Source organism: Notothenia coriiceps, unplaced genomic scaffold, assembly GCF_000735185.1.
Source record: "Notothenia coriiceps isolate Sejong01 unplaced genomic scaffold, NC01 NC01_scaffold00018021, whole genome shotgun sequence".
NCBI classification, from domain to species: domain Eukaryota; kingdom Metazoa; phylum Chordata; class Actinopteri; order Perciformes; family Nototheniidae; genus Notothenia; species Notothenia coriiceps.
In genome coordinates this window covers 4,917-17,915 of record NW_011350722.1, presented here as the reverse complement: position 1 = coordinate 17,915, position 12,999 = coordinate 4,917, and the positions used below count along the sequence as shown (strand labels likewise).

At 41.4% G+C, this 12,999-nt stretch overlaps 1 protein-coding gene across 1 annotated transcript; it reads left to right on the top strand.

Moving 5' to 3' along the window:
• The first annotated feature begins 1,326 nt into the window (after window positions 1-1,326).
• Window positions 1,327-2,688, top strand: ptf1a (pancreas associated transcription factor 1a). Its single transcript, XM_010777333.1, has 2 exons — window positions 1,327-1,981; window positions 2,275-2,688. Exons 1-2 carry the CDS (start codon window positions 1,378-1,380, stop codon window positions 2,475-2,477), a joined length of 807 nt encoding a protein of 268 aa, XP_010775635.1. The 5' UTR covers window positions 1,327-1,377; the 3' UTR covers window positions 2,478-2,688.
• Window positions 2,689-12,999: the final 10,311 nt, after the last annotated feature.

Sequence of the window (12,999 nt, the reverse complement as noted above, 5' to 3'; positions counted from 1 at the left end):
CAGGGCCCACCACTGTGCCTTTATTTGTCAACCAGCTCTCCCAATCAAACCCGCTCTGGAGGGCACTAGTGGCGCATCGACCACTCTGCTGGTGCATGTATTTATGGCGCAGCGCTGCCCACTTACTGCGGAATAAATGGCCCGGCTGAGCGCTCTCTGCGGGGCTCCTGGGGCCGGGCCAGCGCTCTGCCCGGGACATGGTGCAGGGTCACACCATGTTCTGTTTATACCATGTAATAAAGAGATAAACACTACTTTTTATTTATATTTGTTTTTGTATTGAAGCCGTTTTGCTTTCATGGTAGGATCCTCCATTTCCAAACATGATCAGTTTCTGTCTATCACATTGATTTTATTAGTATTGAATTATCTACAAATCAGAAAAGCAAATAGAAATAACTAACTATAATGATTGTTGAAGAAGAATTTTAATTATTATTATTATTATTATTATAAAATCTAGCAAAATCGTAACTGTGTACACACGGGTAAACCTGTTGCAGAGAACATCATAGTGACACTGAGGGAGTGGTGACGTCATTGTTTTGAGCCACCTCGTTCCACATAATAATATGTATTGTAATATGAATGTTTGTTCTGTTATAGACGGCTGTGTCAGTGAGAGACTCAATAGATTAAACTGTTGCTGCTGACATGTCCAAAACTTTATCCTGCAGAGAGACTCAGATGTTACCGACTTGAATGAGCCACAACTTAAAGTTATACTAATATCTCAAATTAAGTTAAAAGCGGATTCATTCTTCTGTTTGGTCAGATAACTGAAAGGTCACGTTGATTTATTTTCAGCTTAAATACGAGAATGAGCAATGGAACCATTTCTGGACACCGTTTAAGGCTTTAAACTGAGTCAGTTGATTGTATTGTAATATGCACAATGTCTAGCGCAGTTGTTGCTCATGAAAATCTAAAGCCCCACACTATTCCAACAGTGCAGCAGAAAAGATATGTTCATGTAAAATGTAAAAAGCCGGTGTCCTAAGGGTTAATAACTGACGAAATATAAATCAGTCTCTTCACTTCGGGAGGTCAGTGTTTTAAACCTGTCACGGGAACATGTTCTCAAATAAACACTAAATTGAGTTATTAGTGAGCGCAGGGAGCAGCCGGTGTCCGCGCGGAGTTGAGATGTTAGTTCAGCGAGACAGGGGGCGTGGCCTGTGAAGGATTATCTCGAGGTGCGACTCGCGGACAGAGCTGTGATTGGTTGGCACTCCCGGCCAGCGGCACGCGACTATCGATGTCGCTATAAAGAATCCTCGCGTGCCTGTTCTTCAACTAAAACTAACTGTTGAGAGAACAGGGAGCAGCGCGCGGATAAAAGAAACAGAAACAGCGTCATTGTTGCAGCGGACAAAGATGGACAGCGTGTTGGACCCCTTCTCTGGACTCGACTCTTTCTCCTCCCCTCCTTACTTCGACGATGACGAGTTTTTCACGGACCAGTCCTCGAGAGACGGACACTTGGACACGGATGACTTTCTGGATGAGGACGTGGACTTCCTCACGAGTCATTTCCAAGACTACTACGGCAAAGACGGCCGAGCGGATGGAGACTACGACATGGGCAACCTGTCCTTCTCCTCCTCCTCCTCCACCTTCTCCTACGGCTGCGCGGACAGCACCTCGGAGCTGTCCCCACGGATGGGGCACCACGGCGGGCCGTCGCTGAAGCGCAGGAGGCGGATGAGGTCGGACAACGAGATGCAGCACCTGCGGCAGGCGGCCAACGTGCGGGAGCGGCGCCGCATGCAGTCCATCAACGACGCGTTCGAGGGGCTCCGCACTCACATTCCCACTCTGCCCTACGAGAAGAGGCTCTCCAAGGTGGACACGCTGCGGCTCGCCATCGGGTACATCAACTTCCTCGCGGAGCTGGTGCAGTCCGACCTGCCCATCAGGAACTCCAACAGCGAGACGCATGCGCAACCCAAGAAGATCATCATCTGCCACAGAGGAACAAGTAAATTCTCCGAAAAAAATCAAGATCAGGCCGTATATAGATTAGCTGGCGGCCCATGTACTGACACCATTTGTCTCGTGTCATCTCCACCCTTTTCACACTGAAACTATAGTGGCATACTGGTTGCTCGAGAAAAATGTTTTAATAATCCAGTTTTTGGCGCATAGTGATCTGCAGAAATGCCATGCATAGATCATTTTTATTTTTGCAAATCTGAAAAGTCTTAATATGCTAATAAATATGATGATAAATCAAATAGACACTAATGTTCCTCTCTTCTCTTCTCTCCCCAGGGTCTCCCTCTCCCAGCGACCCAGACTACGGCCTCCCCCCCCTGGCCGGACACTCTCTGTCCTGGTCGGATGAGAAGCAGCTCCGCGAGCAGAACATCATCCGCACCGCCAAGGTGTGGACCCCCGAAGACCCCCGAAAACTGCACAACAAACCAGGCCTCACAGACATTGAAAACGAGCCTCCCTTCGGCCTGGTGGTCTGAACACACCCTCCTGTGAAACGCACTGTGTTAGTGTGAGCATGAATGATGTTATTGATAATGCGCACTTGAAGGCGCATTGCAACAAGAAATGTGGACACCATGTGAGCTCCCTGTACAGGCTTTCTGTAAATAGTTTTATCATGTTGATAATTTTATTTTGTAATTCAGGCAACTGGCAATCATGTATTTATTGTTTTTCACGAGTGATAATATATGTTTTAATTTAAATGCAATGAATGAGAGAAAACGTTTTTACATTGTTGTACAATGATTTATATTTATAATGAATCAGCGAATAAAAGCACTTACTGATAACCCTTTTTGTATTTGTCTTGCTTAAATATGTTTTATTATTGTTTGGTCAAAATGGCATATGAAATCAGATATTTAGCATTGTGATATGATTCTTAATATTTTGCCTGGAAAGTCATTATTCATCTTCAAAACGTTTGAAAGAAATTCTCAGCACAAGCATGGATTGTTACCAATAAGTGAGATGTATTAAAATATCTAAGCAATTCTCCCTTTAAAGCACTTTGGAGTTTTGTCTTCAAATGTGCTGTATATAAAAACATGCTACTTACTGACTTACTTCATTATCTAACAACACATGGTTTTAATGGAGATAGACTTTGAATGAAACAATGGTGAAAAACTGATAACCAGAATCAAATGCATAATAAACCTGTTATTTCAAAACGCCTTGAGTTTAATAACACGGTCAAAGCTCATGTTGTTTTATTATAAGGACTTTTATTTGTGTCAGTGCTGATACATTACTCTGAAGCATCCTGCCTCATCTTAACATGTGTTACTCGCCTTGAACTCAATGTAAAGTGATCAAAAGAATATTTAACGCAAATACCAATTCATATTGCTTTTCTGAACATGCAAAGGTGATTGTGGAGTAAATAATGAGGATAGTTCACACAAATCAGCCAAAACCCAAAGTTGCAGCAGGTCATATACTGTATGACGAAAAGACAGTTGCAGTTTAGAGCAATAATAATGCTGTTTTATTATTGTATCAATAAATAAAACGACATATTGGAAGAATAAATATGCTCATAGAGACAACAAGTAAAAATGATTTAGTGAAATATAGAGCATTTTAAACATGTTGCCACCATCACTGATGTGATGAACTGTCCCAGGGTGGGGGTTTGCTGCAACATCTGACTTTGCTCCATTCAAATGGACAATCTAGATCCATCTTGAAATGCTATGGGTAATTAACACACACTTGTAGGTTTCATATATAGAACATGAGTTGGTCCAGATAGAAATGCAAAAAGTCTTTCAACGGTCTCCCCTCAGTCTGATTGAAGAATTAGACAGTACAGCCACATATTGTGACATAAATATGCAAATGAGATGCTAATGTGCAGCCTGTATACCCACAACGGCTGAAGGTGTTTAAAGCGCACGCGGGCGCGCACAGGATGGTGGGAAGCTGTTGAATGAGTCTCTGTGCTGCCAGGTGCTGCCGGGACACATTTTCCCGTGGTAGCGGCATCTCTCCAACATGTGTCCCCGCGCACGGCCTCCCCTGCGGCCGCCCCCCCCCACCGCAGCCCGCATATATGAACCGTGTGGCCCCCAGAGCTGAAACACAAGTCTGAGGGGTCGTGCTGCTGCAGGGAGAGTGGATTTTAAAAAGCTCCAGCACCACAGGTGGGCTAGCTCAGATTTATTAATCCAACTATTATAAAACAGTTGTGCAATAAATAATGCTATTTTACTTTTTTCATTGAGACAATAATTGAAGGTTAAATGAAATGTGATGTATTTTAAACATATTGCAACTGTCCGGTCAGTTGCAATGTGACTTTTTTCCTTTCAGATGTTGTGAAAAATCAGTCATGTTCATCTTTAAATGCACTGAGAAAATGGAAACGTTGACTTTAATTGAATATTATGTCGACAGTTTACACATAGTTGTATTAGGGTAGTTGAAAGCAATAATACTACATGTAACCTAATATGTTTTATTTGAACTTATTTTGTATATAGCTTTCAATTTCAATTTCATTTTCATTTTGTTCTGTGTGGTATGAGTTATGTGTAAATGTAATATATAGAAAATGAGTTGTTCTAGACGAAATAGTCTCTGAGTAACAACTATTATTTATGTTTTTTATTTTTCTTACAGGATGCCACTTTTTTCTGCTTTTTAACCTCAAGGTTCTGGGACTTTTTTTGTGTACCTCTCTTCTCAGTTTCCTCTGCGTCCGTCCGCTCCTCAAGCGCGACAGGAGCATGTAATCCGATTACAGCCATTGGAAAGTCAAATGTTAGAGAGTGAATGCTGGGCAGCTTCATTTCTTTGGCAGGAGCCTCGGTTCCACTTTGTGTCGCAGCAGAGCCGGGGTTAAAACAGTGGTAGCATTGTGTGTTTGCACCTAAACGCCTTTGTGCCGCTGATGGCTGTGAGTGCGCAGCGCAGAGATCCTCTGGTGCGGAAGGAGCGAATGGAACTCTCCCGGGCTATCTGGTCTCTCCGGCCGCGGCGGCGGGCTTGGCAAGGCTTTAAAGGGCGCGAGCACTTTACTGTGTGACAGCTTTTATTAACTCTACTTCTCAGCAGGCCAGCATTAGAGGGCGCGTTAAGCGGTCATTTGGAGGAGAAAGAGTCGGAGCCGCGCTCAAAGGCCGCTGATTCAGCATTTAGGGAGCGTGCTTTATACCGACAGTATGAAGTTAGGTAGGTAACATAAAAGGGCCGCAATGTGTGGAAAGAATATCATAATATGTTATTATGTTTCAGATTTAACTCAGCATTGTGATGAGATATTCAAATTTCACAAAAAAAAAGGAGGAAATACATCTTATTTTAACCTCATTAAAAAAATAAAATAACGATATTATGTTTGAAATCTGGAAAATCCCACTGTACAATTCTGAGATAATACCATGAATTTGATATGTGAAACGTATACGTGCAATATTGAATTAAAGGGTCTTTAGGAAGTCATTTATAGGATACTGATGTAAAGATTAAAATAGCACAATGTAATATAAAGTTGGAACCACCTGCTGTACAATATGCACTGCTCTGAAGGAGATCTTCTTAAAGGCTTCTTTTTATTTTATATTTTCTCATCCATAAATATATTTTGGAAATATATTGATGTTATATATTTGCTCCGCCTAATGAAAATATACATTTGAAAAATGCTTTAATAATTCCACATTATAATTGTTTGATATTTTCAAAACGTTTTCTGGACTTTTAGAACAGACACAAATTCTCATATGAATACAATCACCGCAAATGAATTGTATTACATTGAATCGTAAATTGATGACTCGTTTTTCTTCTGCATGTACTTTAAGAGCTAAAATCTTATTTAAAATACTTTCTTGGATTTTTTTAAACAGAATATTAGTTTATTAAGGATTCAACTTTTGTTTGAACTTTTAAAATGTAATAAGAAACGTTTGAGTGGTTTTAATAATTATTTAAAAATCATAACTGATAAACGGTTTGAGTCAGCATCGCAGCTTTGTGGAACTGTTGGTCTGTTAATATGCACAACACCGCAGAGAGAATATCAATGAGACATTTCCCCCCTCCCGCAGAGACATTTGTTGCTTTTTGGCTCCTCATAGCAGAGCTTTCCCGTGGAGTAGTCCTACTGCTGAAGGTCATTAGCAGGAAAAGGCTGAGATTGGCACTTTTACGCACCAGCGGCTGCCAGTATGGGTTTGCGCTCATTTCTAAAAACGAAATCAACAGGTGATAAATGAAAAAGCCATCATGTCAAACAATTGTGCTGTGGACGGCATGAGTGTAGGTGTGAAGCTTTAGTTAAACAGCTTTGACTGATACATTAATGAGAGGAAAGTAGGAGGCTCTAAAGCTGTTAAACCCGCGCTAAGCCGCACAGCCCGTATGTTGGCGCGCAGGGAGAGACGCTAACACACATCGGCTTGATATCCAGATGATCTCGCTTCGGAAACACAGATCCTGGGATCATAATTAATAATAGGTTATTTCATGCCCAACATTGGTTTGGCAGCCGTGGTGCTGCACTGCCCGGACTCTCAGCTCCATGCCATGCCGGAACAGAGCTCTCCTGTTCTGGGAGGCTGATGAGAGAGGAGCCGCTGTTACCAACTAGTGTGTACAGAGAGAGCAGGAAACAGAGGGAGGTGTGAGGCAGGGAGGCAGGGAGGCAGGGAGGGGAGTGAGCTGTGATCATTCTCCCTTCCCGTGCGCTCTTTTCTTTCAGACGTGACCTTCCAATCTAAATTACATCTTTATGAGGCTCCCTGGAACAGATCGCTGCGCGCCGTGTTTCTCCGGGGATGCACCTGCAGTTCAAACTTTGTCTCTTTTCATGTCCTTACGCCTGAGTCCCTGGACAGCAGCTGCCTAAAAACAAGCAAAGAGAGAGGCCCTTGCAAGTGTCTTCGAGACGGGTTGGCACCGTTTTCCGCGTCTTTAATGTTCCATCAGCCTTTTGTCCAGGACACAATATGGCAACTGTAAAGCATGTGACGTTTTGCAATAATAAAACACATTTTCAATGACGTGACACCGGCTGAAAGCGCAGCGCTGGCCAGCCAGGCTAAACATGTCGCCGCGTTTGTTTTGTGCGCCCCCGCAGCCAATTAACAGCGAGGTCCTTTCGCCGCGCCTTGATAAGCCAATTAAATTTATGTCACTATGTTTTTTCAAGGAGAGAAAGGAGGTGGATTTGGTGTGTTCTCCTCCTCGGAACGGCGATTTCCTTGCCATCACCTGGCGCTTTCTCCACAAGAGAGCAAACCGCGGTACCCCTCGCGCCATACGGCTCTCACCATCCTTCTCCATTATCTCCTGCGTTGATCCGTCATTACCGGGATTTAACAAATCCTTTATCAGCTGTGTTTTGTGTCATATTTTTATCTGCAAGATTAAGCAGATGCTGCGATTGTACGATCGAAAGTGTAGGGCTACTCAAGGCTGAAAGAGAGACATGCAGGCACTCGGAGAGAGAAAAGCTTTGGGCACATCTTCAGAGGAATAAAACATTTAGGAGCCATAAACAGACTTCAACCTGCTCTGTTTCAGCCTTTGTGTTGTTTGTGAATAATTAATGTTAATAGGGACAGGTTTGTATACTTTGAATGCGGGACCACAGGTGCGGAGTGACAGGATGAATAACCGGCCCTGATTTTTGCCAAAGCTCGAGGGCTCTTGTCCAGGGTCTCCAAGCTGATGGAAAATATTGTCATCTCTTTGATTCGCAGCATTACTTTCACGGAGAACAAAGCCGGGTGATGAAAAGCTTATGTTGGAGTGAAACAGGCCGATGACGGTGGCCGCTTCAGACTCCTGAAAGAAAGAAAGGGGGCGAGTCAATGGCAATGCGCGCTTCTGGTTTTGTGCGCAAGTGCTCCATCTAACTCAAATAAAGGAGCCTTTCCAACTTTTAAAGGACCACTTTTTGCCTTTAATAAAGGCCGGACGGCTGTAGCCATTAAGCATATGGTAAGGCGCTGGTCTTTTGTCCCCGTGAAGCCCTTGAGATACTAACTTCTGTTCTTTTGGGGATATTTAACTTCTGAAAAGCTCCAACTTTATGCGCCGGCAACAAGTGGCTCCGGGGCGCACGAGCAGCTTCCCCCCATTGAGGGAACCAAGGAGGCCGGGAGAGAAGAATGAGTCAGTAAATAACCAGAGGGAGGGGTTTACTTCTTAATGACACGCCTGTCTTTCATTTTAGGGAAATACTTGATATGTTTGAACTAGAGAGATGCGTTAGCTTTGATAGGTTCCAAAGGACTGTCTTTTGGCGCATGCTATCCATGGCAACGCATGGACACACTGGGACAGACGAGTGTGTTCATGGAGTAAAAATATAACTCCAGAATAAAACAAGATTAATTATCCATAAATATAACTTTTGCACCCCTCTCATGATATAGTGTGTTGTTGTTGTTGTTTTATAATCAAAATATAGTGTATATTATCTCTGTATTGTACACAAGAAATGATCATTTAAGGGGGAGAAGATGCTTAAAAATAGGTCGAAATGAAATTTGTACCAAGGGACATTTCTCTAAAAAGGGAATTCTCATCATGAACTCTTATTTTGGATGCAGTGCATTCATGCGTAAAGCTGATGGCGTGTTTCCAGTTCGGCCTTATTGCGTAATGGTGCGTCTGCTGCTGCTGCGCGCTGGGATAATGTACCGAGACTTGACTGCGTCTGCCTCCTCCACAAGAGCACCGCAGACACGTGATATGTCTGATCAACAAAAAGCACCAGTTATTTGTCCCAAACACGACTTTATGGAAGAAGCCTTCAAATATGAAAAGACGGCTCCGTCAAAAGCTTCAAATCACGCATACAAATACTTTTACAATATAGCCTACATTCAAAATAATCACTTTACCAAGAGTTGAAAAGAATACAATAAAAGAGAGATTTGACAAGAGAACTTCTTTGCGTTAATTTTGTTTTGCATTTTCAGCACTCGTGTCCAAATATTGGAGGTTGAATAAAATTTTAAGGGAAACATTTTGACAGTTTTTTTTTATTGTGTTTTATTTTAATATCAAAACCAATACGTCTTAAAGTGTTAATAATGTTTTTGAAAATGATGGACCTTTTTGGAAAAAGTATGTCAAAGCTTTCTTTGGGACAGTTACCGTACATCTTTCGTCTAATTTCTTTACATTTTGGATTTTTTTTTTTAGACCTGTGGTTTCAGCTTTGTAATTTCCAACTTCACACCGACACAGTCCGAGCATAAGGCCAGCCTATTTGTATTGTGGCTTCAGAAATAAACAACAGCCTGCTCGGTGCAGCCGGTAAACTGTGTGGTTGTGCGCGACGTCTTGTGACGGAGCCAGCTGGCCGCCTCTGGCCTCTGTAAACCCCCCCCCCCCCCCCCCTGGTGGACGATACACGGCGGGCTGACCTCCGCGCTGGAGGACGGGAGATGGGCCTTTGAATGAATTAGCCATAAAGACGTCTTGCTATGATCATTGTTGCGGCTGAAAGCAGGGTGGATATGAGAGGCATTGTGCACAGCTTTTTCGTGCCCCATCATGAAATATTACAGTCCATTCACGAGGAAGCCCTATTGAAAAGATATGGAAATGAAGCAGACTGATTCCAGAGTTAGGCACAAGACAAAGGCAATAAATACATAAATGCAGGCCTTATGAATAAGGTGCCTCCTATTGCATTTTCACAGAAATTATGAAAGTTAAGCAGTGATTTCTGCACTGCTGAATGTTCTGAACAGTGGTGAAAGAAGTATTCAGATGCTTTACTTGATTAAAAGTATTACATTATTGTCAAAACTTCATTACAAGTACAATCCTGCATTTAAGATCTTACGTAATTAAAAGTCCAAATTATTATTAGTAAAATGAATTTAAAGTATAAAAAGTCAAATTAATCATTGTGCAAACATTTAAATATGTGACATTTTGTTGCATTTTACTGATGTAGACGAACAAAGTTCTGAATAGAATATTTAAATGATTTGACTCTTTTGTGACACTAGTTACATTTTTAGATAAATATTTTGTTAAAAGTAGCTTAAGCTGTTTAAGTAAACCTCAACATTGTACTTGAGTAAATTTACCTAATTACTTCCCACCTCTGGTTTTGAAGCTCAGCGCGCAACCCACACGCGTTGATAAATGATCTATTTTCTTCTCTTTTTTAAAAAAAGTCCCTGAAAAACGTGATAAATTACAAATATGCAAATTTTAGTCACGGCCGTTTGTACGTGTGCGTCTCCATCCATCTCCACATTCTGCGCTGCTGATCCCCGTCGTGCGCAAGAGGACCGTTCAGACCGGGGTCTTTGTTCCCCTCCAACACTGACTTCAGCCTCCAGGAAAGGGAACTTTTTTTAAAATGTCTATACCCCCACCCCCCAAATACCCATCCCTTGCTCTGTCAGTTGCCAGGCTTCAGAGGTGTAAAAGCATGCATCATTTTTCACCAGCTCTCCTTATGATATCCACAAAAGCGGCTGCTATGGAACAGCCTCTCCGCTTGTTCGCTGGCTTGCACTTCACTGATGTCCGACTGCTCTCTTTTCCTCCGTCTGTACGCTGCACAGCGGGGATGGATTTGCAAGACAAATGCAGCTGTGTGTGAGAGAGGGAGTCAAGTGGCACAAAAAGGCCGTTTCAGTCAGCCGATGGGATGAATAAAAGTCAGCATTATGCGCACGTCAAATCAATCAAAAACAAAAGCCAGAAAATACTGAGTTTTTGGAGTCAGAATAGCAGCTCAAGTTTGGTCACATTTAGAAGACTGGAAAGAAATCTGTTGTTGCAGCAGAGAGTTAAAACGTGTCAAAATACTGAAGGATCTGCAGATATGATGGTGTTTAATCCGAATAAATAAAGATACCATCCAATAAATAAGTCTTGCTGAAGGAAGTAGCTTTAACAAGTGGCAATTCTTACAAGAAGTGTGAAAGTGTGTATTTGTACGTTAATCTCTGGAGAAAATACAGAACAAATAATAAATATTTCTTTCAGTATTTAGGATTTTATTAAACTATTCAAAATGTAGTTTGAATTAGTTGCAGGTAAATACATCTGCAGAGTAGTAACGTTAACATTACTGATTACTTTAAGTGAAGTCAAAGGATGTGGCAATGATTGACTGAATAATGGATAGAGGTTTTTTGAAAAGGCATTACTTTATCTGAGATAGTGAGTATTATTTGTATTTGAAGGTCCTGTGAAAATATTCTTCAATGTTTAATTCCACAAGTGATGGTCTCCTCCGTGAAGGAATGCTGATTCGGAGTCAGGGATACACACTCAGCCTCTCTGATGGATGTGACTCATTCTGTGTAGACACAGAGCAGCACTGAGCATCATTTAGAGAGTGTATCAATAATCTCTAAACTCTTCTTTCTGGAAAGATTGCTGGATCCACATATAGGTTGTCTTTATGGTCAATCCTCAGTGGAAATGGTTCTATGCTCCTCCAGTACAGCAAAGCTCATGTTGAGTAAAACACCTTTTGTCACTGCTATGATATTTAATGCCATTTAAGTACCAAGACTAAAGGTAATTGATAAACGTGATGGCCCATTTCAGAACTAATATATTTTAAATAACACTGTATTTGTATTATTAGTACTACTATTATTATCATCTTTATTATTATTATTATTATTAGGCTACTATTATTATTATTATTATTATATTATTAATATTATTAACCTGCATGTGTATTAACAGCTGTTTATTACGGTGCTTAGAAGTGCAAACGAGAATCACAAAGTGTGAATGTGAGACAACGACCCTTTAGCGGTTGGATTTTCAGGGAACGAATCGAACACGAGAGGAGGTAGAATTGCAAACCATGGTGACTTTATTCCCAAAAACACCACAAGCGAACAGTAGCCAGCATGTAGGTGTTCAACCCTCTCTGTACAGGTTCACCGCCCTCCTCTGACTGAAGACTGGCTCTTTTTATAGAGGTTCTTCAGAGGATTTGATTGGGAGAAACCATTCACAGGTACACTTAATAAATACATGTGTCATTATTATTATTATTATTATTATTATTATAAAGAAGATCCACAATATCATTCACATAGCATTATTAGTTATTCATAGACATCTGTTAATTGAACACAAGAACAACATTATAACTGTCCACAATAAATATAACTACATTCCCAACTAAGACAGAAAGCCCTAAGCCTATCTCGCCACTTGGTTCGTCCCGGAACCTTCTTTGTCAGTGTTTGTTCCCCCCGAGGACCTTTTGGCCAAACACACTGGAGCGGACACAGGACGAAACAACATGGGTGAGTGATAGATGTAAACTTTACAGTGTCCACTTATACAATCAAAAGCAACTTTAACGTCATGTTATATACATGCCAATACATATTATTTGCACACAATGATTAATCTCAACCGCTGTCAATCTTACACAATTACATACATGCCAACCTTTCCAAATCCAAAAGAGGTAGGTTTGCAGGCGGAAAATGTGCACGCCCAAATGAGGTAATCAGAAGAAATGGAATCAAACCATGTATTTAACATATATTGCATCATTTTATGCATTTTTCAAAAAAAGTGGTAGTTTGGTAAAACAGTGACATCAACGACATGTCTGGTCTGTAAAATTCCCCGAAAAGTAAAAGAATGGGAGATAAATATCCCAAAATCGCCACATTTTATTATATTTTTAATGTGTTTCTGGCCCTCTTTCAGTTGAGACAGTGTGGATCAGGGGTGGGGAACCTTTTTCCTCTCAAGGGCCATTTCAATTTTTTCAACATCCTCCGAGGGCCGTACAAATTATTGACCTCTGCTTAAAAAAACTAAAATCACAGCCCATTCATTTAGCCTTTCTTTCATGCTGTGCAAAGAAAAAGCAACCTCTTAATCCAGATATCTTAGCATGACTCGTGCATGCATGCACGTGCACGGTTGTGGTATGACCACCAAAACAGAGAGATATGGACACAAGATGTATGCAAATGTATTTAGTTTCCTATCCATGTGGACATGATTTAAGTGGGGGGG

Excerpts from the sequence above, each read along its gene's own strand:
- ptf1a (XM_010777333.1), top strand. The coding sequence starts at position 1,378 with ATGGACAGCGTGTTGGACCCCTTCTCTGGACTCGACTCTTTCTCCTCC. Across the intron at positions 1,982-2,274 it reads CATCTGCCACAGAGGAACAA|GGTCTCCCTCTCCCAGCGAC; the intron begins GTAAATTCTCCG and ends TTCTCTCCCCAG.